Source organism: Archocentrus centrarchus, chromosome 20 (genome assembly GCF_007364275.1).
Source record: "Archocentrus centrarchus isolate MPI-CPG fArcCen1 chromosome 20, fArcCen1, whole genome shotgun sequence".
Lineage (NCBI taxonomy): Eukaryota > Metazoa > Chordata > Actinopteri > Cichliformes > Cichlidae > Archocentrus > Archocentrus centrarchus.
The window spans coordinates 25980258-25991404 of NC_044365.1; the positions used below are offsets into that span (position 1 = coordinate 25980258).

General features: G+C 42.6%; 1 protein-coding gene across 2 annotated transcripts; it reads right to left on the reverse strand.

Annotated features, from left to right (window-relative positions):
• Positions 1–1857: 1857 nt before the first annotated feature.
• Positions 1858–10593, reverse strand: spice1 (spindle and centriole associated protein 1). 2 transcript variants are annotated; one of them, XM_030756853.1, is made up of 18 exons: positions 10431–10593; positions 10138–10233; positions 9750–9797; positions 9523–9663; positions 7758–7860; positions 7443–7561; positions 7015–7100; positions 6783–6925; positions 5276–5401; positions 4890–5161; positions 3923–4054; positions 3722–3848; positions 3510–3623; positions 2985–3412; positions 2562–2751; positions 2400–2490; positions 2102–2165; positions 1858–2014 (listed from the first exon to the last, which is right to left on the reverse strand). In XM_030756853.1, the coding sequence occupies exons 2-18, from the start codon at positions 10231–10233 to the stop codon at positions 1958–1960; spliced, it is 2337 nt and encodes a 778-aa protein (XP_030612713.1). In that variant the 5' UTR covers positions 10431–10593; the 3' UTR covers positions 1858–1957. The 2 variants fall into 2 exon arrangements, with proteins under 2 accessions (XP_030612713.1, XP_030612712.1); XM_030756852.1 differs by having other exon boundaries at positions 4890–5164.
• Positions 10594–11147: the final 554 nt, after the last annotated feature.

The window sequence follows — 11147 nt, forward strand, 5'->3', positions numbered from 1 at the left end:
GTGTCATTCTCCAGTGTGTCCTTTGGCCTGCTGCTGGTAGGATTCATCCAACCCCCCCCTCACCCAGGAGGCAACCTCTCGAGTGGACACCCTTCTAGTCACATACACATACACACTGAGCCAGTTTGTGGCAAATCAAGGCTCATCCGGGATGTGCTGGGAAAGGAAAACCATTTGGATGTGATCTAAACAAAATCGCTTCCCTCTTCTAACATCAGTCAAACTCAGCAAAAGCAGTTAAAGTAACCAATCCAACCAAAACACCATCCTGTGTGGTACTGCCAAAAAATCTTGGCCACAGTATTAAATTTCAAAATTCAGCTTTGACCAAACCACAAGCTAAGTTGGCCATCAACAGTGACTGAATCGCTAACCGTACCAAATGGGTTTGAGCATCCCAGGGGCGCCACTCTCGCCCTAAGGAGACATTTCTAGTTCTTTATTCCAAAAGTCCCTAATAGAAAATCAGAGGTGCAAATTACTGTGGCACTAACATCATGATCTAATTAGATGCCTGACTAGAACAAACCTGCACTTATATTAGTAATCTGTGCATTTCTTCTTGTAGATTAATACTAAACAAAGTCCATATGTAGCAAACTGTTTAATAGCTACTTAATTACATTTGCTTTCAACATACAACATAGCCTGGGTCAGTTTCAGAGGGAATTTTAAGGGGTAGTGGATGTTTACCTTGTACACAGGACTTACTGTGACTTCTTGTTATGTTACTCTGTTGCCATCTGCTGGCTTTGGAGTGCAATTTTGTGCTACATGCGCACAAAAAATGTGTCAAGAAATGGCAAAGAGGCAACACAAACAAGAGCGAAATCCAAATATAATTGTAAATGTCGACTACGTGTTGACATCAGCTACAGTACAGCATCCAGTGTGTCCTGCCTGGGTGTGTGGATGCCCCTGCAGGAGAACGGGGGCAAAAATACATTAGATGAGCTCAACCAGTGGCCGAGTATAATCTGTCATGGTTGTTCACTGCTGTAAAACCACAGGTAAAGTAAGCAGGCGAAAGTTAAAGCTCTTGTTGGCTTGGCTTAAAAATTCCCAGCAGGTTAAGACAATTTAGAGGCAGCAGTTGCTATGAAAGACAGAATCATTACAGTCTGTGAATAAATTGCCACATATGAAAGAATTATTTGGAAACAATTCTCACACAGATGAAAATGACATTTTCTTGTGTTGCAAGTCCCAACTCTTGATCGCGTAGATCCCTTCAGTGTTTTATCATATGTGCTTTAAGCAGTAAATCTCAGGTAAAATGAGCTGGTCTGTCTCGCAGGAAGGACTCAAACACAGACCCAAGATAAACAAAGACTGGATACATGAGAGAAAACGGAGAGACAGAAAAAAACAAATGTTTCTGCAAATCCTTTGAGATAAAGACACTCTGCCTCCAGTACTTTGGACACCCCTCCCAAAAAAGAAAACATGGTAGAAACAAGTGACTTTAGGAAACTGCCAGTATATGCTGAATTGTCAAATAATGCCTGATTCTTTTTTCTTTATATAAATGGAGACATTTCCATCATAAATGAGGGCAGAAAAGCTACAAAATTCAAAAGGGATTAAGTGTCTGACAGTTAAAACTACCTGGGGGGACGATCATCACAGTGTGTTGTAAAATGAAGCAATTACATGTGTCTGTATATATTATTATACTAGTAGTATCTGTGTGTAGTATAAATAACCACAAGAGACAGTTGGCAGCATCAGAGGTGTCAGCACCTTTTGCAAGGCACACATTAAACAGTGAAAATTAGTATTATAATCCTTCATATACAGACGCAGACAGAACTGCTGGTACCCTTCAGTTAAAAAAAGAAACAGAAATCATTAAAATGATAAAAAGTCCAAACATTTTAATTAAGTCATTAAAAACATAGAGATAAAAACACTGCTGGTAACAGACGTCTTCAGGTATGTCGGGTTATCCTTCTTGTCATCTCACGTGAGCAGACAGTGCAAACCAGCCTTCTCGCTTTCTCTCCTTGTCCATCTATTGATTATAAATAGATTTAAAAAAAAAAAAAAGAAAAAAAAAAACCAAGCAATGACAGGTGAATGATGTATAATTTGTGTGTACCTGCGTTTTGCCATCCTTGGTTCCTCTTCCAAAACTGTGAGAAGCCACAACAGAACCAGCAAACCTGTGGCACAGAAATGCAACGATAATGAATAAATCTACACCATGTGATCGTCAGTCAGCTGTCCTTCCTAACCTAACCGAAGCCTTATGCTGCTTAAGGTGTATGTTTGAAAAGAAACACTTTTAAACGTTTTTATCATCTGGGGGGAAAATAAATAAATAAATAAATTCAGCTGATTAGCAATAATCTCGCTGTTCTTTGTCCTAACATCCTTCTCTGAGCCGAGCTACTCACCGCCTCTCACCCTCACTGCCACCGCCGCCACCACGTGACCGAAGCTCCCACTCAGGCAGCAGCACTGACGCCTCCAGGCTTTCTCCTCCAGCTGAAAAAAAGATGATGATTTTTGACTGTCACGTGGGGTCAGACAGACGATGACATGTTGGTTTTACCCACCGTACGCTGCATCCGGGCTAAAGGCAGAAGCAGGAATGGGGGAGACAGAGGGAGAGACTCGGACTGAAATACTTTGCTTCTGTTGCTCAATTATTTCCAGCAGTCGACCCCGGGCTGCTGCGCTCTGCCGGTTCAACTCCAGAAGGCGCTGCTCCACGCTGTTTGTACTGAGGGCGTTGGGTGATGTTGCCTAAGCAAAAACAGAGACACAAACTGTCAGTGTGAATTATTACCACTAAATCTGAATAATAAGCCCAATTAAAGGCTCAGCACAGTTAATTCCTCAATAGGCCAGTCCCATCATGCTGTGAAGTGGGGATCAGGAGGAGATACAGGCAGCCACTACTCAACTTCAAAAAGGTGTGTTGGGGTTGCTCTCTGACATTCACCTCAGGCAGCTTCAAACAACCCCTTAAATCTCACCTGTTGAGTCAGCTGCTCTTCTCCAGGAGTCTGCACATGCTGGCTCCGCCTCTCTTTACAGCTGGATTCAGACATCCTTCTCTCTCCAACACTCTGAGGTGTTACTTTCCCCGCACTGCTGCAGCTTGACCTTCTTCTCTCATTGCCGCTGTCGAGCGGTTCTCTCACCCCTGATCCAAGACCCTTTGGCTGGCTAAGCTGAGCCCTGATAAGATCAGTCTCTCTGCTCAGCTGAGCAATCTCAGCTAACAATGTACCCGGAGAGAGCGGTGAACGAAGAGGGTCAGAGGTTAGTGACAGTGAGGAAGTGGAGGGAAGTTTGGTGAGGGGCAGACTGTTTGAGTCTGAGCTGTGAGCTTGGAGGTCCCCATAGGAGGACAGGCTATCTACAGAAGGAAGCTGCTGGTGTGGCAGCACAGGATGAGTCACTGCAGAAGAGGAGGGAAAGAAAATTAGCCCTCTGAAAGCAAATAAGTTCTGGGGTAATGATTTGTAGTCAGATAATAACTTAAAGATGACATTTACCAGGAACGTGCTGCCAATTGTCCTGCTGTCGAGGAGGTGAGAGCAGGACAGCAGGAGAAACAGACGCTAGTGTTTGCTCAGGAACTCGCTCAGCGCCCGTTACAGACTGACAGCCTGTATACCAATAATTCACCAAAATATAAACAATTCACCATTTACTACACACCTCTGGAAATTATATGTGCAAACAGGCACATGCAGACTGCACAAACCTGCAGCTTTGCACTCAGAGTGTGGGGGTGGGCTACTGCGTTCCCCCAGCAGTCCAAGTCCTCCCATCGCCAATACCACTGTGTCCAACTTCTGCTCCAGGTCTGCTGTCCGCTGCTGCAACCCTGCCTGAGAGGAACACTGTCACCAATTCAGGATTTATCAGCACAGCTGGACTAACAATAACCTAAGCCCAGTCTCACCTGCAGGGCAGCAGCCTCCTCTCTCAGAGTCATGCTTTCAGCAGTGAGAGCATCAATGAGCCCCCGCTGCTCTTTCAACTCCTCCTCCAGTTTTCTCCTCTCTTGCGCCTCATTCTGTGCTTCATCTTCCCTCTAACATATTGCAGGCAGATGATGGTTTAAACACATGTAACAGACTGCAAATAGTGTCAGACATCAAAGCAAAACTGAGCTAAAAACTGTTTTATTAACAGACTTGAAGATCCATTAAAAGGCCAAAAACAGTGCTTCAGCATATTTACACAAGACATTTAACACATTTCTGGACTTGTAGAAGGAATTTGACTGTATCCCTGTCAGGTACGCTTCGGGGGTATGGGGTGTCCAGCCCGTTGCTATGATTCATTCATTCCCTGTACAACCGCTGCGAGAGCTTGGTCCACATTGCTGACAATAAGTTGTCTTGTTCCTGGTGGGTGACTGCAACAGATTGTTCATAATTTTCATGGGTAGAATTCACCTGGGTGCTCCCCCCAGATAAGCTGAAGGAGGTGGCTATGGATAGGGAGGTCGGGCTTCCCTCCTTAGGCTGGTGCCCCCAGGACCCTGCCCCAGTTGAGTGGAACAAAATGGATGGATGGATGAATGGTGCTAAACTACCATTTTACAGATCAAAACATTTCTGAAATGTGTTTTTGCAGCTATCCAGATATCTATCTTTTGCAGCTAGCTATTTCAAACTTGGAATTCATGTCTCTTTTTATAACCATCTTGATGACATGACTATGACCAAATAAGACCAGTGTAAATAAAAACTAAAGCATTTAATTTAGAACGAATGTATCATAAATGGATTAAAAGATGCACACACAGTGGAACAATCTTTGCATTTTTTTTATTTGAGTAAAGCCTGCATGGTTTCTCTTCAATTTGCATAATAATCTTTCAAAGCTTGTTTAATTAAGTCTTTTTAGATTTCCTGCAGTACCTGTTTGAGGAGGTGCACCAAACGTCCGAGTGTAGAGACCAAGGCGACCGAGAATCCAGTGAGGCCTTGTGTTCTGTGCCATTTTGGACTCTGTGCTGATGGTGGTGCTGTATCAGGGCTCAGTGCATCCAAGTCAGACTCCACCTGACCCAACATTGCCTGCAGCAGGCCCAGACTGGACTGGTCCCTGCTGAGTGAGGCAACGGAGGAGCCATCCAGATCTGAACCCTGGGAAACACATTTCCTGGCTCTGTTGGTACGACTTCTGAGCCCTTCTGTGCAGCAAATTAAAAAAAAAAAAAAAAAACATTTATTTTTTGACATGGTGTCATTTTTACACTGAGTTTTTTTTATTTTGGAGAAAATCTGTCTCTTTCAGATATTACCCGACTTGCTTTGATTCAGTTCAGGATTCAGAACCTGAGAAACCAGGACTGACGTTTCCTCTTTATCTTCCTCTGACTGACTCTGTTTGGACCGAACACGCTGAACAGCCACTGTGGCATTGAGAGCTGAAACGAGGCGGGATAAGTGTTCATGTTGGTCTCTGAAGCCAGATATATTACAAATGATTTCTTGATCGCTGCCTAAAATGTACTAAATTGCCAAAAGTATTCACTCGTCTGCTATCACACACATATGAACTTGAGTGACATCTCATTCTTAATCCATAGGGTTTAATAAGATGTAGGCCTACCCTTTACAACTATAACAGCTTCAACTCTTCTGGGAAGGCTTTTCATAAGGTTTAGGAGTGTTCATGGGAATTTTTCACCATTCTTCTAGAAATGCATGTGTGAGGTCAGACACTGATGTTTGGCACTGAAGGTCTGGCCTGCAGTCTCCGCTCTAATTCATTGTAAAGGTGTTCTGTCAGGTTGAGGTCAGGACTCTGTGCAGGCAAAAGTTCTTTCACACCAAACTCACTCATTCATGTCTTTATGGCCCTTGCTTTGCGCACTGGTGCACAGTCATGTTGGGACAGGAAGGAACCATCCCCAAACTGTTCCCACAAAGTTGGGAGCATAAAATTGTCCAAAATGTCTTGGTATGCTGAAGCATTAAGAGTTCCTTTCACTGGAATTAAGAGGCCAAGATCAGTTCGTGAAAAACAGCCCAAACCATAGTCACTCCTTCTCACAAAATTAACACTTAGCTAAATAGTGAGACAAGCACCGTTCTCCTGGCAACTGTCAAACCCAGACTCATCCATATGACTGCCAGACAGCAAAGCGTGATTCATCACTCCAGAAAACACATCTCCACTGCTCTAGAGTCCAGTGGCACCATGCTTTACACCACTGCATTCAACGCACTGCATTGCACTTGATGATGTAAGGCTTGGATGCAGCTGCTCGGCCATGGAAACCGATTTCATGAAGCTCTCTACACACTGTTCTCGCGGTAATCTGAAGGCCACATGAAGTTTGGAGGTCTGTAGCGATCCAACTCTGCAGAAAGTTGATGACCTCTGCACACTATGTGCCTCAGCATCTGCTGACCCCACTCTGTGATCTTATGTGGAATACCACTTTGCGACTGAGTTGCTGTCATTCCCAATCGCTTCCACTTTGTTAAAATACCACTAACAGCTGACTGTAGAAAATTTAGTAGCAAAGAAATTTCATGATCGGACTTGTTGCACAGGTAGCATCCTATCACAGTGCCATGCTGGAATTCACTGAGCTCCTGAGAGCGACCCATTCTTTCACAAATGTTTGTAGAAGCAGTCTGCATGCCTAGGTGCTTGGTTTCATACACCTGTCGCCATGGAAGTAAGTGGAACAACTGAATTCAATGATTTGGGTGGGTGAGTGAATAATTTTGGCAACATAGTGTAAACATAATACCTTCCAATGGCACAGAGACTCTTTGACTATCTGTTCATCCTACCCATCTGATCTGGTGCTCTGTCTGATGTGGAGGGTGTCACAAGAGTATTATCCTTGTCTCCCTGGTGACGGTTGTGATGATAACCTTTGCGTTGCTGTGCCACTTTAGCCCAAGACTGCGCCTTCATTTTTTGTATATTGGCCCTGCAAAGAAAAGCATTATGAGCAATGCAGTAGTGACAGTAGAATCTCTTTGACTGTAGTAGTGTGTACTACTTAGCAGGGATTAGTACCTTCTGATTATATGATACTCTGAACTGCCAGAAGGATGGACATCATCTCTTTGGTCTTCCTCTGCAGCTTCCAGTTCATTAAGAGCCTGAAACAAATCAGTGTATTAAATATAAAAAAGCAAAAAACAAAACAAACTCAAAGGCGCATATATCTTTTAAGAGTACACTTTTTTTAGTGTCAACATGTGATTCTACTTCTGTTGTATTTTTATTAAATATAGGGATTAAGTGATTAAAAAAAAGTCCCCATAAAACAGCAAACTCATAAACAGAGTTATTTTTTAAATTACACAGCACATACTGTACTATGAAGCTGATAATGACAGTCTCAATAACACACACACACACACACACACACACACACACACACACACACACACACACACACACACACACACACACACACACACACACACACACACACACACCTCTTGATCCATCATTGACTGGCTGAGGAGAGACAGATGAGTTGGAGGATCTGGTCTCTGAAGAACAGGCAATTCTGTGTCAGAGTCACAGTTTGGAGCCACAGTCACACTGGGGTGTCCTGGAGAGAAAAAAAAAACCCCACCAGAGATCATTTTGTGGTGCTTCAAAATGAAAATACTGGAACAGACACCTAATCTTAAAAAGTATCTTTTTTAATTCGGTATCTCAATCACTTTTTAAGAGCAAGGGACTAGAATTTATTCTATCTAGTCACAGCATCTGAGTATCTGCACACAAAACAAGTTGCCAGCTACCGGTGTGTCTGCGTGGAGCATCTCCAAACAGGTCCTTGACCACAGCCAGGGCTCTGTCAGAACGGGACAAGACATCCTGCAGCAGCAGCTGATCAGAGAAAACCTGCAGCAACACACCACCACAAAGGAAACCTGGGCTTAACTCAAAACCATATGATTCATTAAAAGTATAGATACACATATCCACTGTTGAGAATTTTATTTTATTTTTTTGCATATTTGACACACTTAAAAGCTTCAGATCAAACTAATTATAATGTTAGACAAAGATAACCTGAGGAAATACAAAATGAAGTTTTTAAATGATGATTTCATTTATTAAGGGAAAAAAAGCTATCCAAACCTTTCTACCCCTGTGTGAAAAAGTAACTGCCCTCTTGTTACATCATGAATCAACCACATTTTTTGGAAAGCTGAGTTCAATTTCACTAGGCCTGATTACTGACAGATCTGTTGAATCAAGAAATCACCTGTATAGAGCCTGTCTGACAAAGTGAAGTTGTCAGACAGGTTCTTAAATTAGTGTTCTCAAAAAGCAGAACATCATGCCATGATCTAAAGAAACTCAAGAACAGATGAGAAATAAAGTCACTGGCATTAGTCTGGAAAGGGTTACAAACCCATTTCAAAGGCTTTGGGAGTCCAGTGAAACAAGGTGAGAGCCATTATCCACAAATGGAGAAAACTTAGAACAGTGGTAAACCTTCCCAGGAGTGGCTGACCTACCAATATTACTCCAAGACGGCATCGACGACTCATCCAGGCGGTCGCAAAAGAACCCAGAATAACATCTAAAGAACTGCAGGCCTCACGTGCCTCAGTTAAAGTCAGATTTCATGATTCAACAATAAGAGACTGGGCAAAGATGGCATCCATGGGAGAGTTCCAAGGAGAAAACCACTACTGACTAAAAAGAACACAAAGGCTCGTCTCACATTTGCCAAAAGACATCTTGATGATTCCCAAGACTTTTGGGAAAATATTCTGTGAACTGATGAGACAAAAGTTAAACTTTTTTGGAAGGTTTGAGTCCCATTATAACTGGCATAAAACTAACACAGCATATCAAAAAAAGAAGACCACACCAGCAGTCAAACCTGGTGGTGGTAGTGTGATGGTCTGGGGCTGCTTTGCTGCTTCAGGATCTGGCCGACTTGCTGTAACTGACAGAACTATGAATTCTGCTCTCTACCAGAAATTCCTAAACGAGAATGTTCAGCCATCACGTCGCGCCCTGAAGCTCAAGAGCACTTGGGTTATGCAGGAGGGACAATGATTGGAAACACACCAGCAAGTACACCTCTGAATGGCTCGAAAGAAAAAACAAAATGAAGGTTTTAGTGGCCTAATCAAAGTCCGAAATTAAATCTGATTAAGGTCATGTCACAGGATCTCAAACAGGCTGTTCATGCTCGAAAACCCTTCAATGTGTCTGAATTAAAACAATTCTACAGAGAAGAGTGGGCCAAAACTCCTCCACAGTCATCGCCAGTTATCACAAAAAATTGATTGCAGTTCTTGCTGCCAAAAGTTGCAGGTTTAGGGGGAATTACTTCTTCACACAGGGCCAGGTAGGTTTGGATAACTTTTTCCCACCTGAATAAGTAATTTAAAAACTGCATTTTGTATTTACTCAGGTTATGTTTGTCTAATATTAAAATTTGTTAGATGATCTGAAACAAACGTGGTAAATATGCAACAACAACAAACAAAAAAAAAAAAAATCAGGAAGGAGGCGAATACTACTTCACAGCACTGTACATACCTCCCTGATGATGCTGAGGCTGGCCTGGTCAAGGGGTGCAGGGCTCCCTGAGTGCCTGAGACGTCGTTTTAGGGCTCTCTCTTTGAGCTCCCACTGAGCCGCAGCCTTGTTGTGAGACTTGTGGATCTCATGCCGATGACTCTGAAGCAGAAGAACAACCAGACAATCAAAACTAAGCTACAAAAATTGTACAAAAGAAAAAGAGTGCAACTCTTCATACGCCTTACCAACTCAGCAGGTGTCAGCTTGTGCACAGACAGGTCGTTGACAGTGCTCTGAAACCAAATGCTAAACAGTCAGACTTTAAACAAAGTAACTTCTAAAAAGTTAACGACAAGGTGTTTTTAACATCATCAATAGGTTTCTGTAATTTAGCAAGAAGTAAAAATCCCTAAGCAACTAACTACTCTCCACAAAACAAATGATTTGTCCTCATACCTTTCCTATTTCTGATTATGGAGAAGGTTCACAGCAAGAATGACTGGACTGACTTCTAATTGCACAGAAATAAGTACAGGTACAAGACACACCTGCTTAATTGTGACTAGTTTTCATATGTTTCTAGTTTTTTTTTTTTGTTGTTTGTTTGTTTCTATTGTTTTTTTCAGCACTCACCACCCACTCTTTTCTTTGTGCTGCTGCCTTCTTTGGGCGAGCAGGCCTTTTTCCTTTGGTGTGCTGCTGTGGACGCCCCACTCTCATAAACGACATCTGTTCACAGAAAACATAACAAGCTGACTTAGTGTAGGCTGCACCCGTATCATTTACCGTTAAGTGTCTAAATATAATAACAAGCTAGTATTCCCATCTAAGGTTTGCACTGGCAAAGCTACTGTAACTACAGTAGCTTTGCCAGTGCCTCCGTTTAATTTCTGCTACGGGGCGAGTTAAAAGTAAAATAAACTTACTTTTTACAATGCGGAGCCACGGTTAGTAAAGAAAAAAGCGCCTCAAGCTGATTCTAGCCGCCTTTTTAAAGGCTGACGACATTTGATAGCATCAAAACCTCCTCGTCAGTTTGTTGTTAGACATTTTTTCAACAGTTGCGCGCCACTTCCTGTGCAGTTTCCACGGATACCGCTTCCCACAGTGGTGCATGACGGGAAATGAAGTGTTGCTGAGCAAGGAAGTGAATCCTTTTCATTACACAGCAAAATGCCCCCTGCCGGCAACAGGGGGCCCTCCACAAAGTCACAGTGAAACTACTTCTGACCTTCTCTGTACTTCTCCATCAACACTCAGAGCAAACATCGCATCTGTAGTGCTCCATGTGATAATAATAAGACTGAAAGTGAACTGAATTTAATAAAAACTAAAACTGAATAGAACTAAAAACGTTAGGAGTTTTCTGAATGAAGGGGAGGTTCTTGAATAAGCTTAGATTAAGAAACCTTACGTGAACATCTTAAGAACACTCTCCAAAGGTTCAAATTGTGGGAACCTATGGCTAATTTTCCCAAATTACCACCATATAAAATAAAAACTTTGTATTTCCTAAAGAAGTACTGTTCCCAGATGTTTACAATGGAGCAAACATCTGGCAGCACCACTAGATGGCAATGTCACTATTTTAATTCCTGCTGGCATGGGCAGAGATGTGTCAAACTGCCAAATGTTTCAGCTAC